This window comes from Psittacula echo, assembly GCF_963264785.1.
Source record: "Psittacula echo genome assembly, chromosome: 9".
In the NCBI taxonomy this organism is placed as follows: domain Eukaryota; kingdom Metazoa; phylum Chordata; class Aves; order Psittaciformes; family Psittacidae; genus Psittacula; species Psittacula echo.
The window spans coordinates 14,961,581-14,986,947 of NC_137745.1; the positions used below are offsets into that span (position 1 = coordinate 14,961,581).

The 25,367-nt window shown below is 38.7% G+C and overlaps 1 protein-coding gene across 3 annotated transcripts in view; it reads left to right on the top strand.

The window, feature by feature from the left end:
- TASOR (transcription activation suppressor) overlaps positions 1-25,367 on the top strand; it is a 32,007-nt gene that overhangs the window by 5,275 nt on the left and 1,365 nt on the right. For 2 of the 3 annotated variants that reach the window (XM_080625217.1, XM_080625218.1), the window contains exons 2-21: positions 3,297-3,442; positions 4,553-4,645; positions 5,489-5,561; positions 6,929-7,020; positions 7,362-7,520; positions 8,880-9,007; positions 10,237-10,268; positions 11,503-11,608; positions 12,040-12,143; positions 12,253-12,356; positions 12,580-12,652; positions 12,780-12,854; positions 14,585-15,283; positions 16,841-17,280; positions 18,350-18,494; positions 21,743-22,686; positions 23,406-23,528; positions 24,055-24,214; positions 24,874-24,982; positions 25,136-25,314. In XM_080625217.1, the coding sequence (XP_080481343.1) occupies positions 3,297-3,442; positions 4,553-4,645; positions 5,489-5,561; positions 6,929-7,020; positions 7,362-7,520; positions 8,880-9,007; positions 10,237-10,268; positions 11,503-11,608; positions 12,040-12,143; positions 12,253-12,356; positions 12,580-12,652; positions 12,780-12,854; positions 14,585-15,283; positions 16,841-17,280; positions 18,350-18,494; positions 21,743-22,686; positions 23,406-23,528; positions 24,055-24,214; positions 24,874-24,982; positions 25,136-25,314 (3,984 nt within the window). Of the gene's footprint in view, positions 1-3,296; positions 3,443-4,552; positions 4,646-5,488; positions 5,562-6,928; positions 7,021-7,361; positions 7,521-8,879; positions 9,008-10,236; positions 10,269-11,502; positions 11,609-12,039; positions 12,144-12,252; positions 12,357-12,579; positions 12,653-12,779; positions 12,855-14,584; positions 15,284-16,840; positions 17,281-18,349; positions 18,495-21,742; positions 22,687-23,405; positions 23,529-24,054; positions 24,215-24,873; positions 24,983-25,135; positions 25,315-25,367 lie in introns of those variants that run through there. The other variant, XM_080625219.1, reaches the window with a different exon arrangement.

Genomic DNA, 25,367 nt, shown 5'->3' on the forward strand with positions numbered 1-25,367 from the left:
TTGAGTGTACTGTCAGCAAGTTTGCTGATGACACTAAGCTGGGAGGAGTGGCTGACACGCCAGAAGGCTGTGCTGCCATCCAGCGGGACCTGGACAGGCTGGAGAGTTGGGCAGGGAGAAACTTGATGAAATATAACAAGGGAAAGTGCAGAGTCCTGCATCTGGGCAGGAACAACCCCAGGTTCCAGTATAGGTTGGGGAACGACCTGTTAGAGAGCAGTGTAGGGGAGAGGGACCTGGGGGTCCTAGTAGATGGCAGGATGACCATGAGCCAACACTGTGCCCTTGTGGCCAAGAAGGCCAATGGCATCCTGGGGTGTATTAGAAGGGGGGTGGTCAGTAGGTCGAGAGAGGTCCTCCTTCCCCTCTACTCTGCCCTGGTGAGACCGCATCTGGAATATTGTGTCCAGTTCTGGGCCCCTCAGTTCAAGAAGGACAGGGACCTGCTGGAGAGAGTCCAGCGCAGGGCGACTAAGATGATTAAGGGAGTGGAGCATCTCCCTTATGAGGAAAGGCTGAGGGAGCTGGGTCTCTATAGTTTGGAGAAGAGGAGACTGCGGGGGGACCTTATTAGTGTATATAAATATATAAAGGGGGAGTGTCATGAGGATGGAGCCAGGCTCTTCTCAGTGGCAAACAATGATAGGACAAGGGGTAATGGGTATAAACTGGAACACAAGAGGTTCCACTTAAACTTGAGAAGAAACTTCTTCTCAGTGAGGGTGACAGAACACTGGAACAGGCTGCCCAGGGAGGTTGTGGAGTCTCCTTCTCTGGAGACATTCAAAACCCGCCTGGACACATTCCTGTGTAACCTTATCTAGGTGTTCCTGCTCTGGCAGGGGGATTGGACTAGATGATCTTTTGAGGTCCCTTCCAATCTCTAACATACTGTGATACTGTGATACTGTGATGTGATCATTTAGGAGGAATCAGCCTTGTTTTAATGCTGTGTATGTTCTCAGATTGAAAAATTGGAATCTCAAAAGGAACTTTTATGCCTGTGTACTTCAAAATATTTCAGTTTTGATCTGTGTTCACCACAGCATAGCAACAGATCTTCTGCTGCCTTCAGTAGTCTCTCTGGTGAACTTGGAGGATGTGTTTGGGATATAAACTTGGTGAAGAACGAGAAAATGTATTATCAAATAATAAGTAGCAACAGCAGTAAAACATATCTGTTAGTCCTCTGCTAAGAAACTGGAAAAAAAACCCCAATACTCTTTTAAAAAATCTCTAATTTGCTCTATTCAGTAATTTAGGGGATTAAGTAGAGCTGTTCCATAAATCTGTTGAGACATAATTGTATACTAGGTTCTCCGTAGCTTGCTGTTCGTGGGCAACACTGTCTTGGCTTACTTGCCAGAACTTTCTGCAAAGCAGAAAATGTTTAAACACCAATGGGAACGTAATTGACAATATTTGAATGAATGGCAGGGTCCTGATCGATGTAATAATGTGCCTTTTCCTAGATTTGTGTCTGGGAAGTAGGGAACACATTGTGTATGGTTTGTGGTCACTCTTTCTAGCTAGTCCCGTAGACTTTTGTCGTTGCCTGGGTTGGAGATGAAAGAAATAGGGTGTGTTTGGCTGAGTGTGTGTTTCTAGGGGGAAGGGGTGAGGTACAGGAACCACCAATACGAAAATTGGGAAATTTGGACATGCAGTTGGCGTTGGTAACCTGCTGCCTTCCCTAGTCCTTTCAGAGACAAGAGGAACAGGCAATATGTGAAACTATTGCACCACAACAGTGGGGTTTAATAACTCCTTGTCTGAAGCAATAAAGAGGTGTGTGGGAATGGGAGATGCTTTTCCAGTGTGTGTCGATCTATAGTAGTAGGTTTGTTTTATAGTTTACTGGTGTTTCCCTCTTCAGTACAAATGCATTCAATCTTAGTAATACAAAGTTGAGAATTTCATTTTCTTCCAATTACCTTTGCTCCCATATTGCTGTCAGCCTTTCAAGAATGAAGGCGTTGTTACTGAGAAGGATGTTATGTAAGAATGGTTTCTTAATCACTTCCATAACTTGCACTCTTAAAAAAATGACTTATTCATTGTTGCTGGTGTTGGGAATCATTGCTTTACTTTGGTTTGCACATGGGGTATTACATTATAAACTCTGTGTGTAAGTGCAGCTTTTACGAGATAAACCAGGTCAGTTTTCATTCAGAACGCTTGGCTTATATTGAGGCTAATGCAGTAAATATTTCTTGCAAATGAGGAAAAGATTACTGTCTGAATCTACTCCCATCTAATTTAATGAACTTGGAGATGTAATTTAATTTGCTTTTTGAGTAATGGTAGATTGTCTTTTATGTGAGACTGGTAGTACTGTGGTTTACTCCTAACTGTTGTAACTTCTAGTGTTTTCTGGTGATGGTGGTTTGGTGGTTTATTCTGGTAGAGAGAAAAGGGCAAAAGCAGTCTCAGAAATACCTGCTGCTAGGAATGCTGACTGAAGTTTGCAAATGCTGCAACAATACTGTGCTTCTTGTGAGTATTTTGGAAGTTACTCTGAGAACACTTGTAATACTGAACTAGTTCAGTTTCCCGGGAAGTATTCTCAGGCACTACTCTCAGAACTTGCGCTCAGATTCTCTGCTGGCCTTCTCTCACGTTGCTCTTCTGATCAGTTTGTCACCTTCAGTACCCAAATACAACTGAAGAAGCTTGGGGAGATGAACACTTTGCTGTGCAGACTTCATGCAAAGGTTTGCCTGGAAGGTGTATCTGCACAACAGTAAATGAAGGGCTGTCCTTCTAAAGTAGTTCTCGTTAAAGGATAAGATGATAAAGCATGAACACAGGCAGTGTGGTTTTAGTACCAGGAGCTTATTTGACTTCTTCAGACAGTGTTGAATTCATTCATATTTAGTCTTATTATGATAAATAAACAAAAAGCCCCGTAAGGGCTCTAAAGAGAGGCAGAGCTATGAATCTGTTGTTAAGGTTTTTATATAGACCAATTTGCAGTTCTTAATTAAAAGAGCTAATTAGTTTAATTAAAGTTATAGAAGTTTAATTACAGTGTTTTGCAATACATATCAGACGTTTTCAAAGGGTAAATTCAGACTTGAGGTGCTTCCCTTCTAAGCTGCTGAGAACCAGCTGCTCAGAAGTAATAGTAACAACTCCTAAGTAAATGTGGTTTGTTTTCTTTTCTTTTTTTGAAGCTGCTATAATTCCAGGCAACTTCAAGTTAAACTTTCTACCCTGAATTCCATCTTTCTCAAATACTTCAGGCATTTTGTATTCTAAATTGAAGCATTAACCATTTGTCTTCTCTTTTATAGCACTCTTCCAGCCAGTAGCTGTAGGATCTCGAGAATTTGAGGATGTTGTGAAGATTCTGCATTCATCTTACTTGGAACCAAGTTCAGTGTCCAATTTTAGTTACAAGAGAGCCAGCTTAGTTCACAGTGAACTGTTGGAAAAGGAAGTGAGTATATTTATGGCTTTTCTTTATGAATAAGGTACAAGTCAAATGAAATTTAATGTCCTTTCTGAGTCCAGAGGCAAAGACATAGAGATTATTTTGTACTCATGTTCTTCATAATTGCAAACTGACATCCTCAAAAATGTAAACAGCTGTTTTTCAGGTGACTTTGTTACTTCATAGATATAATATCTTGCCTGCCAGATACTCAAAAAAGACTAAAAAAAAAAAAATGTATTTGGTGTTGCTCATCTCTCTGCATTTTAAGTTCTCAAACATTTTCTTAATTTTTATGTATTTTTAATAACCTGGAAAAATGTTACAGTGCCTTGTCTGGAAGGCATGATGCTCCTTGTGAAACTTAAGATGAAAATTGTTTTCTGACACTAAGTTCACACAGTCTCTGTAATTCTGTTGTTTTCCAAGAAGTATCACCTGAAAGAGGTGATCACTTGAACTAGGAAGTTGAGCAGCTTGGTTGAAACACTTCTGCTGTACCTTACACGGTGTCTCTTAAATCCAAACTGAGAAATAAGTTTTCAGTCCCAGTGTCAACAAGCTTCACATATGTTGTAATAGAATACATAATTGGTTTGCTGTAATTACTATCTTGAAACTGTACAGTAAGCTCTGATGTGTATTTGTTTTTCTTCATTACTGTAACATAGTTACAGCTAAGGAGTATTGCAACTGATGAAAACCACCTGAGTAGCAGTGAGGTGCAACTGCAAAAGTAGATGGTCAACCTGAAATGTAATCATCTGTCTTCTAATAAGAGAAAAAGGCTTATTTCAAAGATGATAGGGAAGGCATTGAGCTGGGTGCTTGTAGCTAGTTATGCTACAAAGATAACACTAAAACATTACTGCACAGGTTTGTTTGAGGAGTGTCTCTTCTTTAAACAAACAAATCTCTGGGCAGATGAAGCCAATGACATTTTTTCCATGGTGCAGTGGGTTTGAAATAGAATTTTAGCATACTGTAGTCTCATTCAACTTACTCTTCTGATCATTTTTGTACACTTGGATCTGCTAACATAGATGGGGCCTTAGAACATTGACACTTGAATGTGACATAATTTTTCTTATGTGTTAATAACTGTGTGTTTAATAGTACACAGAAAAACGCAGGGAGCTGAAATTTGATGGTCGCCCAGAAAAAGAGCTTTCTGAAACCTATGCCTTTCTGATGGTTGATCGACCTCAGGTAAGAAAAAACTTCTGTCTAAAATTCTTTCTCTTGTTTTTCAGTTAGAAGTTTGGTTTTGTTTTTTAAATTGAATGTTTTTATTGACATAATCACTAAGTTATTTTTTGCAAAATTGGAAGGAGATACAATATTATGTCACCTTTTAAGTCCTTTATTCTCTGCTATTAGAGGTGCTCCATGTGCATGTTTCTGTAAAGTATCTTCTCTGTTTTAGGCTCTGCCTCATAACTAAAAAGAGATTTCTGGATGGCATGTTGGTTTCTAGTGGTTTTGTGTTTATTTTTTAATTGAAAAGGAGTGTTGTATGTTTTCATTGCAGTTGAATTTTGGTGATGTGGATTTTTTGGGTTTTCTGATTGTTTTGGGTTGGTTTATTTTTTTCTATGTCAAGAAGAGTTACCTTAAGGAGAAGGTAACATGTAATACTAGAAAATGGACCTTACTGTCTCTGTCTTTTCTTTGATTATACATCTTTAATGGCAGTGGTGAACAGGGAGTTTTTGTGGTTTTCCTGCTATTATAGAGCCAGGACTTCCTAAGTATTCAGTCATTTGCCAGGTTTCTTTCTGCTTTGTGTATTAAAAGCAAGTAATGTTCATAAAGTGTGTCTAAGGTATAGGGAGGCTGTTCTTAAGTTACAGGTGAATCTGTGTAATTGCTTTATATTGAGCATTTGACTTCTATAGTTTAATAGTTTGTATTGCAGTTCAGTCTGGGTTTTGCTTGTGAGGCTTTTCAGGGTTTGATTTTGTTTTAGCTCAATCAAGATTGCGTAATTGTTTCTTCATATTCTGGCTTTTCGGATAGACTTGCTTAAACAAAAATGTCTGTTCTCTTCAGATCCAAAGCATATGTGAAAAGGGTCTGCAGGTGGGCCACTCGAAAATAACAATTCTCGGCAGCCCTTCCATGGGTAACTATCTTTTGATTATATGTGCTGGTATTGTACAGTGTGAGTTGTCAGATAATGTGTTGCAGTTGTGTAAACTTTCAGTCCTTTTCTATCACTTATTGCAGGAACATCACAGCTTAATTGTTCTTAGCAAAGTAGATTGACATCAGGACATTATTTCATAACTCTGGTTTTGACTAGTTTATTTAATTCCTTTCCTGCAGGGAAGACCTAATTCTCATTTTGGCTTAACTTGAACCAGTATATCGTGTCTTCCCTGTACAGTAGGGAGGCCAAGGAACTAAGGCAGTCTAAGTCTGTTGCCTCTGTGTTTGTACATACATATGTGCATGTATATGCATTCAGAAATACATAGTGACAATTGCAGCTCAGCTTAGTATTGATGTAGGTAGAACTAAAGTTCTTAGATCCTCAGGTCCAAGAAGAGCATAGATGAATTGGAGACCTGGAAGAGTCACAGGGTGTTGAGAAATTTGAAAGTGCAGGATGCAAAATTCCTTTTTTGCAAAGCTTATAAAATAGAAAATCAAGAAATGATGTTGTCATCCTTTTCAAGAGTAACATAATACAGAGGTGACAGTATGAATGTTGAAAGCAGGATAGATGCAAGGTGAGGAGAAGAAAGGTACATGAGCATATATTTTTTTACTAGCTTAGCCAGTAAAGGTTCTGGAGCAATTTATCAAAGCAGTTAAATACAGACTTGGAATGAGGGGAACCTAAGCAAAATGGATGCTTTTCTGAGTAACTCAGTTCAGTTGCAGTTCATTGATCTGAGGTAGTCAGCTCAACCAACAGATGCAGTATGTTTCTGAGGCCTTAAAAAAATCTATGAAATTATGGTTGAAGTGTTGAAAAGCAAGAAATTATTTTACGTTTCCATTTGAGTGTCAGTTTATGATTCCAAAACTGTGTTTTTGCAACAGTGTAGGATGAAAGATTGTTGAAGATGCCAGTGTTTTCCTGCCTTATTTTGCTATCATATCTTTGGTGCTTATCTCCACTTTGTGCAGTGGGGTATTGTACGGAACATTAGCTCTTTAAAAAAACCCCACCTGAAAACAGTATCTGTAGAGCCTTTGGGCAGGGCTTGGCCTCTTAGACACAACGCTGACAACAGTGTGGGTGTGCTCCTTTTAAACTGAGCTGGTGTCCATATTCTGCTGCAGTGTTTTATGCTGGTGTTGGTGCAAGTAAACATTTACTCTGCTGTCTTGAAGCTGCAACCTTTCACCTTTCTCTGATCTTGCTCCAGAAGAATTATTGTATCTTTATTTTTTGCTATATGTTGAACTTGTAATGCTTTTTAAACATCTAATAATGTTTTGATATTCACCATAATGTGTTGGGGTTTTTTTATATTTCAGGTGTATATATCTCCAGGTATGCTGATTTATTGCAGCCCAATCCTCTGGAAGCTGGAGCAACTGGAGATGTGATTATTTTTAAAATAATAAAGGTAAATTTATTTTGCTTATTCTTGAAGGATTCTGTTGCTCACTGATAAAATAAAGGTGATTTAAACCTAACTTATTCAGCTTCCATTTACACAGTTAGCTGCTTGTAGAGAAACTAGAACCCTTCCAGGCTTAGAATCTGTTGACATTGAGCTTAAAAAAATTCATAATTTTTTTATAGAAGGTGAAAATGGTGTGTTTTCTATGAAAATAATGTACTTATATAAGTTGCTTTTTTAATGGCCTGTTTTCGTTTTTGTGCTCTTACGTCCTTTAGTACTTGAAGTATTTTGCCAGTTTTCAGGAAAAAGCTTATGCTTACAAATCTTCTGCTTTGTTACAGGGAAAAATGAAAAGCATATATGACCACATCGGTATGAAAGCAATGGAATCAACAGTAAAGAGTGCATTAGATCCAACACCAAAGCATGAGTGTCATGTTTCAAAGAATGCAAATAAAGTGACCTCTTTGTTGGCTTATCGAGCCTATGAACTCACGCAGGTGAAAGCAAGCTGTGCATGTGTTAACTTCTTATCTAAGATTTCATAAACATAAGTTACGACATGATGGAGATAAAATCACTGAAGATACAACAAATGTCAAATGTCCTGACATGACCATGTCCTGTAACGCTGCAGTCTGGTGTATGTTTAGCAGTAGCTCAGAGATAGATGTCTGTATTAGAAATTAAGAACATGTCAGTCTCTTCTGTTTCCCTTATATATATGTATATGTGTGTGTATATATATACCTGGACCTGATGGAGAGCTCCTTCAAATCAGGATGTAGGTGGAGTAAGAGATAGCTAGGGAACATATATGAGGACTGGAATGTAGGCCAGGGAGTAGAGAACGAGGAGTTTTAAGTGTAAAAGTAAAACTGGCTAGGAAAGAACAGCTTTTTTTTTTTCTCTTTCCTTTCATCCCTTCTCCCCCCGCCCCCCTTTTTTTTTTTTTTTTTTTTTTTTTTTGTTTCCCATACCAGATTTTTAGGTTTGGAGATGGGGAGGAGAGGACAAAATGGGATCAGTTCCAGGTCTTTGTTCCTTCAGCTGTTCACTGCAGTAATCTGTTGCAGTTGGATTATTCTATCAAGTCCATAGATTTCAGGATACTTAACTTGAAAGCGTCCTATTTAGTATTGCAGCTTCTTTTGACTTCTGTAAGTCAGAGCTGGGCACTGAATCAGATGGTTGGCAGATGAATATATGTTTTCATTTCTCACTACAAACTTGCCTGAGCTAACATTTTTCTTTAAAATCAGAGTTTTGTGACTGCACTAAGGATAGACTCCAGAACTTGTAGAAATACTTTCCTCAATGATTTCTTTTGTTATTTGTCCCATACCTCATCAAGAATATACTTTCAAATAATTGTTTCAAAATTATTATTTCATTCTTGATTAGCTCCTGAACTGTTGTCCGTCCTGTCAGTGTTTGGTAGAGGATGGAGGAGCAGGTGAAAATAGACCTTCGTTGATTGTATAACAAAGTACATATGTGAAGGACCTTTAGAAGTTTTTTTTAAGTATCACCTTTTGAAGAAATAGGCTGTTGGTAAAATAAACATAGATGTGATTTATTATAGTAACTTACAACTTGGTTTGTATAACAGTCAATGTATGGCATAATGGGTTTCAAACAAACTTTTGTTGTTTATTTAAATAATCATGAGGTGTATTTTTACAAAAAATATCTTTTTTTTATTTACAAAAATTTTTGTAAATAAAAATATCGTATAATATCACTCTTCCTGTGAATCAGAGTACACCTTTCAGTGAAGAAAGGTCATGGATTTTAGTGTATTTGTAAAATACAGGTTATCAGACTTGTAATAAACATTGTGTTCACTTCTTTTTTAGTACTATTTTTATGAATATGGCTTTGATGAAATCAGGAGAAGACCAAGACATGTATGTCCTTATGCTGTCGTGTCATTTACTTATAAAGATGAAATGGTGCCATTACCAAAATTCTTGCCTCCATCAAGGTAAGCTAGAAAAGGAGTTTTGGAAAGACTGCATGCAGCATGAAGAATTTATAGCTCTTGGCAGTAGCTTAGAAGTGACTTAGATGTGCATGAATGGACATGTTACAGGGGCTTAGAATAATAAATATTTCTAATGCAAAGCAAGAGGTGACAGCATTGGTTTTATGCAGCAGGCTGGCCTGTGTAGAAAGCAGTTCTGCTGCTCTCTTCACCTACTCACCCTCTGCCTAGGTGGAACCCATGTATAGTGGGTTGGGGTTTTGTTTTTTTTGTTTTAGTTTGGGTTTGTTTTTGGTTTTGTTTTTTTGATTAACTGAGAAAATTCAGGCCTAAAAATGTTCACAGCATTATTTTGTTTGGTATTTGTCCTAGGTTCTGCAGTAGCAGTCAGTTTTTTCCTTCTTAGTAGCTGGTGCAGTGCTGTGTTTTCAACTTTAGCCTGAGAACAGCACTGATAACACACCAGTGGTTTTAGTTGTTGCTGAGCATTGTTACTCTGATCAAGGACTTTCTCAGTCTCATGCTCTGCCAGGGAGGAGGGGAACCCGGGAGGAAGCAGAGACAGGACACCTGACCCAAACTAACCAAAGCGGTATTCCATACCACAGCACATCATGCACAGTATAGAAACTGGGGGGAGTTACCTGGAAGGGCTAGATCGCTGCTCGGGTCGGGCTGGGTATCAGTTGGCAGGTGGTGAGTGGTTGTATTCTCTCCCCTTGATATTTCCTTTATCATTACTACTGTTGGTGGTAGCAGTAGTGGTTTTGTGTTATACTTTAGTTATTGGAGTGTTCTTATCTCAACCCATGCAAGTTACATTCTTTCAATTCTGTTCCTCATCCCTCCCAAAGTGAGCTAGCAGCTGCCTGATTCTGGGTTGCTGGCTGGGCTTAAACCATGACAATATTCTAAAAGTATTTTCTGTATACTTTGTTACTGAGATCTTCACTGATGGTGTCTTCCTGCTTGTGGAGAGAATATTGAAGTGAGCAATTGGTTACAGATACAATATGAAAGCTATGCTGATAGGAAGGCATCAAGATGTGGGGGCTGTACCATGTAGTGCTAAAAAAACAGCGATCAAAATGCCTAACAGCTTGAGGTTAGAGAGCAAATTATCAGTGTTGCTTTGTTGTGAGACTGGTAAAGTATCCTGAATGTCAGATTTAGTAGCTAGAAGCTTCTGCTTCAACCTAGTCATTCTGTCTTTTTTTTCTTTTTGATAGATCAAACAGCTTCAACGCAGATAGAATTACAGGTAAGAATAAATTGAAATTTACTGCTTTTATGATGGTGATTATGGAAGGTTATAGGCTTTTTTCCCTATGTAGTTCTATCTTTAACGAGCTTAGTTATGCTGACTGTATACTTGAGTTTTAATGATACTAGGTGATCAGATACCTTAATGTGTGTCTTCTTTTACCGGAACAAACCAAAACTGAGCAAAATCAAGTCTTTCTTTCCCTCTCCTTTTCTAATTATAGTGAAGTAAGACCCTAAATTCTGCTTCTTAATCTCCTGCTCAGTGGCATTTAAATTAATATGATCCTCTGCCCTGCTTTTCTTTTGAACCTCATTCCAGTAAAATACTAATGTTTGAAAGTGGTTGACAGTTAAGGTAGGGACAGAGGATACCATTCCACAGATGTTGGCATCAAGGGTGTGCTCATATAGACAGGTACGGGTGACATACTAACCTCCTTTAATCTGCTCAGAGCAGGTTAAAACAAGATAGGATTGTAAATACTCTTTGTGTTACCTTTTAGCTTATTATTTAACATACTGTCATCTGGTCTGGTGTTAGTATGGAATTTTCCCTATACTGCTTTTGGAGATTCACTGCCTTTTTATTGCCATTTCCTTTCAGTCCCACAAGTGGTTTTGTCACCGGAATTCAGGAAGAGTAAAACTCCTTAATGCTAATGTAGCACTAAGAAGCAGGCACTTTACTACAGGCCTGGGTGCTAGGTGGAGTTTCCACAAATCAAGCACATCCCATGCCCATTTCATTGTTACATTTATACACACAAATTACAAGGTAATGTACTCCCAGTTACAATGATTGGTTAGTGATTTGCACGGAGGAAGGGTCTTCACCTGCGTGGTTTTTAGTAGTATAATGAGAATATAATGAGGACAGTTCAACTAAAGGACACCCTAATCTTACACTGTTGCCAAGCTGGCCGGCTAGATATCTACCTTGCCAGGTTGTCACATAACTCATCCTATATACAATAGACCCTAGGCACTCTGGTTATGGTCTAGAGAGTAAGGACTAAGGCTAACATGTTACAGAGAACAGAGACTTCAAGCAACACAGCATCAGATTTCAAGTAGCACAGCAACCCATGCTAACATAAAGGCTAAACGTCTTAAATCAAGATGTTCCTATAGCTGCTTCACAAACAAACACAAAATACAGAAAGGTTCAGTAAAATTTAAGATAATCTGCAAGTGTTTCACTTAATCTTCCTTTCTCTATCTTAATTTAGATAAATACAACTATACATTATGGAGGGGACAGCTTTGGAATAAAGGCAAACTTTTGTGCCACATTTCCTTGAAATCAGCAGCACGTCCTTTCCTTCCATGCAAGCTGTGAGTATTACCATTTAAGCAGTAAGTTTAGAATATTGAGTTGTTAAAACTCTTTCTAGTAGAGACTGGTGAATTTTGGATGTATTCAGGTGAAAATCTAAAATACATACTGACTAGACACTTTAAGGATGCCAGACTAGACTCTTGAGTCGTGTGTGTTCAGAGCTGCTTTTAGTGCATGCACCCAATACTGTCAGCACCTCTTTTTTGTTTGGTGGTTGGTTGGTTTTTCCTTTGAAGTAACACACACTCCTCCTTTGCCAGGAGTGAACACCACTGCCTCATGAGATAGTCCAAGGAACTGATTTTTAAGAGCATGTATTGAATAGTTCTTACTTGATCAATGAGGGTAGGACTTGGGGGGGGGGGGGGCGGTGTAAAGAGATCTTTATTTTTTTTTTTTCCTCCTTCTACCCACCCTTCCTCTCCAGTCCAGAGAAATTGGAGGTTGAAAAAGTTGTGAGCATTGATCAACTGAAGAAAAAAATCTCACCAGCGCTGTTGTATAAAGAAACTTATGTAGGAGCAAGAGAAGGTAATTCCAGCTTAATTTTTTAAAATTTGGAATTTTAAAGAGTTTTCTGAGTTACTGTATTGTTTGGGCTTTTTTCTTACCTTCTCTCTCTACCTTTGTATTGTGTCAGTGTTGAAGAACGGCATGTACTGTAGCCTGTATGAAGTTGTGGAGAAGTCTCGTTCTGGTAGTCACTTTGAGAGTTTACTTCAAAAACTAGAGAAAGAGAAACTTGTGAGTGCAACAGATTTTACTATTCCTGTTTTGAAAAATAATTTTACTAACAATTAAGGTGCATTACAAGATCCATGATCTTACTGGAATTCCTTAGCTGGCATATTCTTGGGCACTTCTCTGCCCATGATGAAATTTAGCTTACCAGTAGTAAGCAGTAAGAGTTTTAGTAGTGAATGTATATCTGTGCTTGATACCATATCCTCTTTTTGGTTGAAAACAGGTTCTTGTGAAACCACTTCTGGACAGAGGATTTCTTTTTCTTCTTTCTCCTTGGCAAATGATATCCCCTTATGGTATGCATATCTGGGTGTTTTTTGGTTTTGAGTTGGTTTTGGTTTTTTCTTTCAGTGGGTTTTTGAGTACCAGATTTTGAAGCACAGTGGTGGTCCTCTCAACTGGTCTTATTTTCTTGTCTTCTAGACCATCAAACTGGACGGCCCCGCATGCTGCATGCATTGTTTCTGTTCCCAGAACCTAGAGGTATAGTGAACCCAGGTAAGTTTGTTCACTGCTAAGAGTGGTGTGTACATGCTTATTTAGATGTAGTTTAGATTGTGTTGAAGACCCTGTCAGTGTAAACTAGGAATAACAGTTTGCATTGGTTATGGTCATGGTGATGGTGTTCAAAAAGCATTTATTCATGAAAGCAATTATTAAATAACATATTTTAGGTTCATTTTGTTCATGTTTGAGAAAGCAAAACTTTGTTCCAATGTTTTGACTGTATATTCCAGTAGAACTGAGCATCAGTAGCATTGCACTTAAGAGGTTTGAGGGCTTTCTCTAACGTCAAAACATCTAAGTCTTCATTCAGTGAACCTGTTTGATTTTATGGTTTGGTTTTGGTTGGTTTTTTTTTTGTGTTGGGCTATGTACCAAAACCTAAGTAAAAGAACAAAGAACATAATGATACAATGAAGTAATAACAAATAACTACAGGAACTTGGCTTTGGGATCAAACTTTAATCTTTTACCATTGAAATTTGCAATAATTGCTACTAGTAGCAGAGTGCAGTCCTTTTTGGACTGCTGTGAGTTAGAAAAAATATTATCAAGGCACAGCTCTTCCCAGGTATTTCACTTTTACAAATCATAGAATCATAGAATAGTTAGGGTTGGAAAGGACCTTATGATCATCTAGTTCCAACCCCCCTGCCATGGGCAGGGACACCCCACACTAAACCATGTCACCCAAGGCCTCATCCAACCTGGCCTTGAACACTGCCAAGGATGGAGCATTCACAACCTCCCTGGGCAACCCATTCCAGTGCTTCACCACCCTCTCAGTAAAGAATTTGTTCCTTATATCCAATCTAAACTTCCCCTGTTTAAGTTTGTACTGTTACCCCTTGTCCTGTCACTACAGTCCCTGATGAATAGTCCCTCCCCAGCATCCTTGTAGGCCCCCTTCAGGTACTGGAAGGCTGCTAAGAACTAAATAAGTTCTTGTCCTACGTCCTGGCAGCTTCTTAGGTTCTTATGTCTCTATTTATGATTCTAATAACCCCTTACATTTTTCTTATATAATTAACAATTGGGAAAATTCAGTCCATGTTAGATTGGGTAAGAGGGAATATGATACAAGATGACATTTCACACAAGGTTAATGACTGATTTGAGTCTTCAGGGTGCTCCAGTGGCTGAATGACAAAAAGTTTGTCTGTGGTTGGAAGGAGGGTCAGATTGCTCCAGTTGCATCTCTTTGATTTAGTGAATTGTATTGCTTTGGAAAGGAATGGAAAAAGCTGTGTAGGTTTCTGCTGGGTTACTAAGCTGGATCATTTTGTAAGGGTCTAGTGAGCTTAGAAGCAGCATGAATGCATCAGGACTGCATAGGAAGGAGTAATACTTTCCCTTGTTTCTTGTGGGAGGCTGTTATGTTGCTTCATAGTAAATCTAGTAAGCCTTTGAAGTAGCCTTCTAGAAGGGTCACTGGAGTGGTTTATATTCACAATGATATGTGTATCTAGGATATGGGTTACCACAGAATTATGAAAATGAGCAGTTTATCATGACTATCTGTAGGTTGACTTTTAAGTAGGCTTTAAAGATGATTACCTTCCCTCCAAAAAATCACTCTCCTGGCTTTTCGGCTATTTCTCCACAGTCATTCCAAACTGTCATTCACCAAATATGTATAATGCAGAATATTGCTAACTAGTCATAATTTATTTATAACTTTATAATTTGATTTTAATTGTGAATTCCTTTTTCTCCTATGGCAGCACAAAAAAGTGTTCCATCTGGAACACAGAAAAATTCAGCTACCATGCATGAAAATCAGGAAATCATTCCAGAATTCACAAAGTTTATTCAGTCTCTACATTTTGCTTTAATCCAGTCTCGTAAAGACACTACTGCAGATTTCAATGCTGTTGTGGAGAAGTATATACATGAGTATTTGAAAAGAGGATGTAGTGGCTCTGGAAAATATAGAGAATTTATATTATATCGGTATGAATCACGGCTGGATGAAAAAAAATTTCTTTATTCTGCTCCAAAAAATAAATCTCATCTTGACAGTTCCTTGCAAAACTATATTTTTGGTTGTGAGGCATATCAACTACCTGTTTCTAGAGCTGTGGAACTGATGGAAGGAAATCAGAAATATCAGCAGTTCAGTCCCATCTCAGATTATGAAGTCGCAGAAGACTCAGATTTTGCCAATGCAAGAATAAGGAAAAGAATCCGTGCAAAATATGAAGCCAGGAGAAAACTGTCTCATTCTGGAGATTATGATCCTGATAGACTCAAAGAACTTATTAATTTAATCCAGAGTAGGAAAAAAAACACAAGTGGAGATTCTGATTCTGAAGACCCTAGAAATAGAAGCTGTCTGAAAAGGAAGCTGGAAAAACAGTCTGGAAGTTTGAGGAAATACTTGAAAATGAGTGAATCGGTAGAGAATACTTGTCAGTACGAAGGTAAGTCAGTGTTTGGAGTTCTTCTTCAAACATTGTAATTTAAAGCGTATTTAATTATCTGTATATGTTGAATGTTTTTTACATACTGTGGATATTTTAATGCATAGTGGTTCACTTAGACATTGACCTGAGATCTATCAATAGAGATCAAGTTGATTTTTATGTAGGTTGCCTCTTTGTAGGAGACAAGTTAACAGCAGTTGTCATGGAAGCTGCTTTTGTTCTGCCTCTTTGGAAAGAGGGCAGACTTCAGAGCTTGCTTAGCTGTGAAACTGTGCTTTCTCCTATAGAGTACTAAGCAGACTTGATATCATGATGTCTTTTGCAGAGCTTCACTTTAGGCATTGCTGTAATCCTGTTAAATTTAGATTGAAGGGGAGAATGAAACTTCTCAGCATGAGCACAGTTAAATTTTGAAATAGCCAGTAATGTGTGTATAGTGGGACTGAAGAAACAACCTAATAGGATTAAGATTGAGTTACTGTGTATATGAAATCATCTCCATCTGAGTCTCAGATAGTTATCACAAATATCATCTAATACTTACAGGGGAAAAAAAAAAGCCCAAATCTTTGATTTGTTTCCCTGACGCTTTTCCCAAGGCAGTGATTCAGTCCTCCTTCAGAAGGAGGAAACCTGAGGGAGAAGAGTGGCTCAAAATGGTGGAATTTGCACTGGTCGTTCTTGTGTATGTGAATCACTTTGGAAGATGAAGTGGCTGATCTTAGGAATAAGTTTCCCTTTTGAGAGGGACAAAAGATACTGGCATGTGTGGATGGAAGAGACAGAGGGTAGGCTACGTACTAGGTCTTGGGATTCCTCCTGCTTGGATGTCTGTGAACCTTCGGGGCTTTTTACATTGATGATTAATGTAAAATATCTGAATGCATTTTATTAGTCAGACAGCTCTTAAATTGTTCCATATTTCCACTTGCGATAAATGAGTTAGGGGTTCCTCAGATACTTGTATACTACAAGTAGTTCCTTGGCCTGTCTCTTCCCAAAAAGAATAAATACGCGTGGTATTTACTCATCCAAGGGGATGAGGATAACAACCCTCTTCTAAAGTTATGTTTCATATAAATAGGTGTGATGATGTTTTAGAATTGTGCTTAGTCTAAGATAATTTACGAGGTTATATGTTAAGATACTCATCAGCTTTTGGAACAACACTGACAGCGTGGAGAAAAGTAAATATTTTACACAAACTAATCTTTTTCTCTCAACAAGTGATGGAGACTTTTACAGGGTGTCCATAAAATACCTAGATCATGGGATGTAACTTCTATTAAGACATAAAATAGTTTGTTACTGAGTGACCTAACCCTCCCCAGTTATTTGTCTGGGAGAGGCTGTTAGCTTTAGAAACTGCTTTTATATCAACATCTACCTGTTTAAATCTTTTGTTAAGAAAATAGATACCTGTGTATTATATGGACTGATGCTGAGTAGTAAGACTGTGGGTATGTGGCTGGTATTGGGGGATGGAAATCTGGTTTTGCTTTTCTTTGAAAAGTTAATAATGGATTACTCTTCCCTTCTTCTCCCTGTTCTAAGGGGGCAGAACAACCTTGGACTCGCCACATGCTGTTTTCTCAATTAATACGGGTCTTGGTGGACATGATCCTGACTTGAGGCAGCAGGATGTACCCGACCCTGCTGTTGCTGACCCACACGGCCTCATTAAATTGCTTTTAGAAACACTAGCTAGTGCAGGACACCTGGATTCATCGTTGGCACGGTCTGTAAATCAAACTTTAGGACTAAGCAGTGATGAAGAGGATATGAGACAAAAATATGAGTATGAATCCATTCCAGCAGAGGACAGAGATGATCATGAGCTTTGTAATACTGCTCAGGCTGAAAATCTTCACTTTAAGGACCCACAGAGCCCAGGGGTACTGGAAACTGATGTGACATGCTTACCCTACCCTGTTGATGTGGATCTACAGCTTTCAGCTAATGAAGTAGGCCTTGAACAGACACTACATTTAAAAGTAAGTGCAGCTGCCATGTAGGTAGATGGAAGTAATGAATGTACTATTTTCATGAAGAAGCTTTTTTGTTTGATAGGAGCATATATGGAAATATTCTAAACAGTAGATGTGTTCCTGGTTCCTTATGTCTACTCTTTCTGTGATAAAATGAAGAAAACCTCAGAAATGGTGGTTTGGATATGACACCTTATATATCCATATCAGCAGTGTCTGAGTGAGAAAGCGTTAAGGAATGTGCATAGTGGAAGGCTTGAAGTGCTCTGTGGATGTTAAAGATGGTTGGGGAATCGGCTTTATTTTGTTTTGGTGGGAGCAGAGTTCAAAGGTTCTGAGCATTTAAATGTGTGCCTTGCTCTCTCTGTTCCCTGTTGGTGTATATGTGTTCCGTATACGTCATGCTTTGCATGACAGCATATAACTGGCAGAACACCCTTTGAAGAAGGCTCTTGTCCTTAGGATTCAGAATGCCCCAGCTACTTGCTAGATCACCATACTCTGTAGAGTGGTTGTTCTATGATCTCTATTATTAATACTTAGAAACAAAGCCCAGTTTCTAAGTCATGAAAGGGTTTGTCCTACCCTGTACTCTGTGCTGTTTTGCATCTAACCATCTGGACTGTGAAATGAAATAGGGTTGTTCAAGTACTTAATACTAATTGCAGGCAATTCCTCAGTAATGCCAACATCTCATGGCTTTAGTCAGCTTTTGAGACAAGAGCCTGAAAAAGGCAAAGGAACAGACGGTTTTCCTAATCTTTTTCCCCTATTTGCCTCCTTTCTTCCCTGCCCCACCCAGCTTCTCTGCTCTAAGGCAGGTGGTCAGGACTGCGTTGTTTATGTAATGATAGACCAGCAAAGACATCTATCTCAGAAATTGCCAAACAGGTGAATGAAATATATAAGTACCACATTTAAACATCTCCAAATTTGACCTGACTTGATTGATGGCAAGATTGCCAGTATCTGGTGAACTCAGGTGTGTTCTTGCTGTCAGCTGTTCAGAATGTAAAAGCTTAATAGCTACCAAAGGAAAAACAGCTTTGAGCTGAGGATTTCTGTTGGTTTTTAGGAAGCAAGCACTGGAAGTATAAGTAGTTACGAAGACTGCAGTCCCTGTCCTGTTACACCTATAGAGCATGTTCATCGCAGGCAACATTCCAACTCAAATAATGTAGGAGAAGTTGGAATGCACTGGAAACTTATTCCAATTACAGGTAAGATGGGTTTAACTTTTCTGTTGCTACAAATAGTGAGAGAAAACTTGCTCTAAAGGTTTGTACTTTTTGTAGATCCCATTCTTGGATTACATGTTGGTACACGAGTGTATGTACTATGCAGTTATTTCTGATACGTGGTTAATGCAGAAATCCACTGGATGAAAACAGATACTGGTGCAGAGTATTGCTTTGAGCACATACTGACATAATGTAGAAATGTGAATGTTTTGAGTATTTGGTGAAGTACATAACTGTTTTGAATGCAGTGTTTGAACTAGCTAGGTTCTGCTGACAGATTGGATAGGCAGATAACTTCAGCTTCTAATCCAGAAAAGTAATGAAAAATGTGTTCTCACAGAAAGTAGTCTAGTTATTACTGCATCAAGCTCTTCTGCTGGAAGTGCTTCCAAGTCTTTGTCCTATCTAAATACTTCAGTAATCATGTGGAAGAAGCATCTTGTGCTACTTCTTGATGAGTCAACAGTGCCAAGTCTTGGGAGAGCATAACAGAAATGAATTTGAAGCATGTGAAAACTGGGCTGTAGGAATAGTCATCAAAAGCTCTAAATTCAAGGCTACAAATCAAGTCATCTTATGACTAAATCCAAGTAGAATTTTAACTGCGTTCTCCCGAATACAAACTGACTGATTTCTGATCATATTCCAGGAATGCTGGAATCTGTCTCTTGGACATCTCTTACTTCCATCCAGTTGTGTAGCTCAGCAGCTCTCTTTAGCTTGTTTGGCTGAGGAGGGAGGAGGGCTAGGAAAGCAGGTTTCCCCTCACAGTGTTCTTAGGCCTTTTAATGACATGATGGGGTGATTCTGGATGATATTTTCTGCACTTTTCAGGGCCAAACATCAAAAATCCATTCTGACATTTTGCAGAGTTACAGAGTATGGAGACTGTGAAGTTGTTTGGATGGAACGTTTTCTTTTACTCCTGGAGAAGCATACATATGAGGATATGGTTGCTGAGATAACTAGTTAACTGGGTGATAAAGCATCTAAAAACAAATGCATCATAGATGCTGGATGTGGGAGTTCATGCAAGGGTTTGTCAATTAACAGATTGCACAGGCATCTGGGAGACTACAAATGTTATGAGAAAAAAAAGTATGTTTGAAATCATAAATAATATGTAAATAGTTGCTGAAGTGTCTTTATTTGGGATTTGCTCCCTGCTCATGCATTTGTTTCTGGGAAGGCTTGTGACCCGAAGGTTTAGGTCCATGAAGGATGCCACCTTCAGAGAATTTCATTTAAAAAGGGTAACTTTAGTTTAAATCATCCTTTTTTTTTTTTTAATCCATTTTTGTTTACATGTCGGGGATATTTAGGATTCCATATGCAGCAGTGTACCTCTCTGTTTAAATTCTGCTGAATGCTTTTAATAAAACCCTGTAGTAAAACCGAAGGCTTTTGGTTTTCGAAACAAAGTTTGTTTCTTTCTGTAAAACTTTAAATAATAACTTGTGAAGAGTAAAGCTAATCAGTTCTGAATCATATATATCCTGAGAAGGTTTTTCCTAATGTAGTTGTTACAGAAACTTGCCATCACATCAGGAGGAGTGGATGGGATATTGATTATTCTCAGTAACCTCAGGATTTGAAATTTCAGCTGTATTGGGGGTTCAGAGAGGAGAGCCACAGAACGTTTCATGATTAAAAATTGGTATTCAGCTGATTAGCTGTATTAAAATGTAAAAAGTTACAAACACAGCCCCAAATTTAAAGCCATAGTATAGCTTTTAATCTTCTTACTAACACTTGCTTCTATAGTAGGTACAGCATTTCTTGATTACAGTAGTGATGTAGCTTGTAAGTGTTGGGCAGCTCAAGAAGAATGAGACACAAAACATTTCTTAGGTACCTTATATCTGAAATGAGCTTAAACTAAGTTTACTCTGTCAACATTGTGATTTGGTACCTAGTTCTTCAGTCTTTTAAAATGTATACACTTGTGTATGCAGAAGGTGTAGAGCAAAGCTGAAGGTACAGGGCAACAGAAAAAGGTTCAAATAAAATCAAGTGGAACCAATTGAAATAACCTGATTCATATCTGTGATAGTGCTTTTAAAGGAAACTATAAATTTGGGTTGACTCAAAGGATGTGCTGTGAAGGATGGAGAAAGAACGTATGATTTCATTGACAAGGAAAGCAAAATGGAAGCATATCTCTGGTTTCTGTATAACTCTGGTGGCATAAAGTAATTTTGAGGCGATACTGTCACCTTGAGAAAGGGATCCTGTCAGTAGCAGACATTTTCCTTTTAGATCTGGGTGGATGTGATCAAATAGGAAACTGAATAGAACTTTTTTAACTGGCTATAAACCCAGCTGCCTTCCAAAAGAACACTTCTAAAAACTGTACTATATTGGTAATTGCTTCTGTTCCAGAAATGTAGTTTTCTGCCTACAACTGTATTTACTGAATATTAATGCAACACATAGAAACCCCCGAAAACTCTCAAACAAAATTAACAAAGGAAACCTCCTTTGAAGTGTTTATGGAACAGGTATGTATGGAAATACCTGTTTGTATCTGAAATACCTGGGTATATATGTGTCGTTAATTGGAACAGAGTGTTAAATTTGGTTTAAAACCAAACAAAACCATAGTTTTGAATGTGGATGATAAAGAAAACTGAGTGCTGCAGACATGATGTGAGATGTGGGTTTGGAGGTTTGGATGATGCGGTGTGTTCAACACTCCATGCAATGTATTATTCAGTGTAGCAGTAACTACCGTGGGACTGGAGTCCTGTCTTTTTTAGCCAAACCCTTCTGCTCTCAGTGGTGAGATCAGAGATGCAGCCCACACTTTGCAGCCTGACTCCACAGCGCAGTGTGTTGCTGCAGTAAGCCCTTGGAAAGTCTGAGGATTATAATCTAGTACCAAATGAAAAGGTTTGAATAATTGGTCACTGTGCTTGATTTCTAATTTGTTTGTTTGTAATGAAGGCAGTGTCTGTCATAATCAGATGTTATCTCTGGGATAATTGCTCATGTTCTGCTTTTTGAGCAAACTTCGACTTTACTGTCTCACCATCTTAGGAGCTATTAAATGTGCTGTGATTGTGTACCTCAGCAAACAGTAACACCTGAGTCTTTGGATTTAAGTTGATTGGCGGGGGAGGCACAACAGTAATGCAGTTTTAAAACTGTGTTTTGGAAGTTTTAGTGTTATCAGTTTTGCATGACTTTCAAACATGAGATGGTGATGATTAACTCTTCCTATATAGGTCTGAAATCACCAGAAGAACCACTGGTGTATTTACCGCCAAAGGATGCCTTTCCTAATGACCCCCGGGTAATAAATAGACAGAGAAGTTCTGATTATCAGTTTCCATACTCTCCATTTTCAGACACACAAAAGGGGACAACAGAAGATGAGCTTTATACAAGACAAGTGGAGAAACTGGAAGATCAGTGTGGGCTAGCAGACCACCCTTTTGCAACTAAGCATTCCATTAGTGCAGTAATAGAGACTACACTATTAGAAGAATATAATCTCTTTGCAAGAAAGATTCAAGAAATTTTGCAGCAAAAGAATATCACCTATGTTAGTGGTATATCCACACCAGTCTTCTCCGCCCAGGAGAGGATAATGAGACTTTCTGAATACATCTGTTTACAGGCATCAGAGGTTTCTGTCCAAGAATATATAGAGACACTGAATGAAAAGCTGCATAGTGTTATTTTGTCATCTTCATGCATTAGGCAAACCCCTCTTGTTGGTTCTAGTCCTGAACCAGCAGAAGTGGTCAGAAATGCTGCGCTGAACCCCCCACCCAGCACGTTACCCGTTTGCAGGGACTCTGACACGGCGGCGCTCCCAGAGCTGTTGTGTAATAACACGGTGGAAGATGGGGATTCTAGTGAGCAGCATGCATCAAGCTTGCCCATAGTGGAGGAGGAAGTAGATCATGTGAATGCTAAAACAGAGGACATGGTGACATGTGAGCAGACCTCTTCTGGCGGTGATCTGACAGAGATGCCAGAAAAGACACAGAAATCCCCAGACAACTTCAACATTTCAACCCAACCAGCCTTTTCTGATTTCATAAGCCAGTTAAAACCTGAAGTATTTAACAGTTTGGTTAAAATTATTAAAGATGTGCAGAAAAACACTGTGAAATTTTATATTCATGAAGAGGAGGAAAGTGTTCTCTGCAAAGAAATCAAGGTAAGTATGTTCCAGTTCAACTTCTCATGTTAAAATAGTCTAGAGCACGTTTTAAATCACAGTGTAGAAAGCTGGACTTGCAAACATATAGTAGGCTGAAATCTTGTCTCAGAAGAGGTTGAATTGTGAAAGTAGGCTGTCCTGTCCCATTTCTTCTTTGAGCTTCTGAGGTAGTCTTGCTTATATTAACTTTTTATGGAAGTGTGTTGCTTAGAGTCAGAAAACAGAACAGGCTGTAGTTTGGCTCTTTCTGAAGATACTGCCAGGGGGGTGGCCTTGGAGGGGGGGCAGCGGCAGGGAAGATAAGGACAAAAATGTGATGGTACTATTTTAGAATATATGAGAAGTTGATGCTTCGGGGTTTTTTCCCATTCTGTCCAGTTAATAGTACAGGTAACTTTTGGAGGTTACTGTTCTTCTGTATTTAAATGTGTAAGATTGAAGTTGAAAGTGACGTAACAAAAACTTCTGGCTTTAGTTGAAAACTCGCACAGTTTCAACAGACTGACAGTAGGCTGTGTGCAAAGAGCGACTTGACTGCTGAAACAGCTGATCTGTGTGTGCTGCATCCTTTTGAGTAATGTAGGGGAAGGACAAGAAAAGCAGTTTCTCCAAGACTGGCCTGAGTGGAAAACTTAGTTGATGTGGTCATCACATGGGGATAGTTTTGGCTGAACTACCTGTTCACTTTTTCTTACCTTCTCTTTCTACGGTGCTAGGAATATCTCACAAAGTTAGGTAACACCGAATGCCATCCAGAACAGTTCCTTAAAAGAAGAGCTGATTTGGATAAACTGTTGATTATTATCCAAAATGAAGACATCGCCAACCTCATCCATAAGGTACTTCACAAAATAAATGTCTACCATAGAAAGCAGTTGTTAAAACAGTGAGCCAAGCTCACAGGATTTAAACAGTGGCCCTGTGTTTAGCTGCTGTTTGAAGAAACAAAAATGGTTGTGATAGATAGCTACTTTTGATCCCTCATAGACCCCTAACTCCTTCCACCTCCACGTATGTGCTAATGCATGTTTGTTCTTAGTAGTTGGAAAGTTGTAGAGAGGCCTGAGTAGTTCTGTGATGCTGTAATGGCAAGTGAGGTTACTGTAGGCATTCCCAGCAGCTGTGGTTTAGGAGCCTGGGCTGGATAGGATAAACCATTATTGTAAGTGCCCAGAAACATCAGAGCTACCACTGTCTCATTCATGCAGTGTTTTTGAGAGCACCTCCCAAGGCAAGAGAACTCTCTTACTCTTTGAAAATGTGTTTTGCAGTTTGATATTTGCTACTACTCAGTAGTGAAGTTCTGTAGTTCCTGGTTTTGTATGAGCTTTGGTGTACATCTTTGCTTTATAACGTTTTAAACAGATACCTGGCCTAGTAACTTTGAAGAGGCTTTCCTGTGTCAGCTTTGCGGGTGTCGATAGTCTGGATGATGTGAAAAATCACACTTACAATGAGTTGTTTGTGTCCGGTGGTTTTGTTGTGTCAGATGAATCTGTCCTTAATCCGGAGTCCATCACTACAGGTAAGTGGGATGCTTCCTGAAGCTATAAAAATGCAGACTAGAAAAACCTAACAATTCAGTATACGCGAGAGGTGCCACACTCACTACAGGGAAGAATCAGATTTTCTAATTTCCAAGTCTTCTCATTTTTGTGAGGTTGTTGGAGAACTTCAGTTAATTCAGTCTCTTCCTTACCTTGGTGGATGTTTTGGAGAACATGTTTCTGGGAAACATGGGGACTTGAGGATCTTGTCTAAGTTTATGTTAGATGGTGTAGTTACGTATGTGGAACCTGTTATTCCCTCCCACTCACTCCACAAATCTGCTAGGAAAAAAATACTGAAAACCTACTTTTTTTTTCCCCCACTTTATTTGAAATGGAATAGTTTAACAGAGTTACCAGGTTTTTAAATAGCTGTTTTAGCAAGTCCGACTGTATGACTGAATTCAGCTTTTACATAGCAGATACCACTGTTAGGCATCTGACTTGCAAAAAAAGCACCTTAGTTTTGGGATACTGTTCTTGGTTGATCTGCTAGGAAGAAAACCCAGAGTCCTGGGCCAGTGTTCGTAGTTGCATAACTACACTTTCAAAACAGCAAGAATTATGTGTACGCTGAAGCAGTATGTTCAGTTTGCATACCACAAAGTGTAACTTTTATTCAATATCTCCAAAACAGATAAACTAAAACAGTTCTTAAAATTTCTGGAGGATCTCAATACCCCAGATGGGAAATGGCAGTGGAAGGTCCACTGCAAAATACAAAAGAAACTTAAAGAGCTGGGGAGGTAAGTAGTGCTCTTCAGCTACCAGTTGTTAAAATTCTTCAGCTTTAACTATGCTCTTCAGTGCCCAGTTAAGTGGAACTTACTCTGTCTTTTGACTTGATTTAAGCTCAGTCTAAATATTAAGTATCTAACAGCGCACTTTTTCCATCATAGGATGAATGCCAATGCCCTGAGCCTGCTGAGCCTTCTGAACACCTATCAAAAGCAGCACTTGGTTGAGATTCTGTCCTACCATAATTGTGATTCTCAGACTCGAAATGCCCCAGAATTGGACTGTCTTATCAGGCTTCAGGCTCAAAACATACAGCAGAGACATGTTGTTTTCTTAACAGGTAAAGTAACGACTGCTTCTCTCCCTTTTTTTTGATAATAGGTGCAAATATTA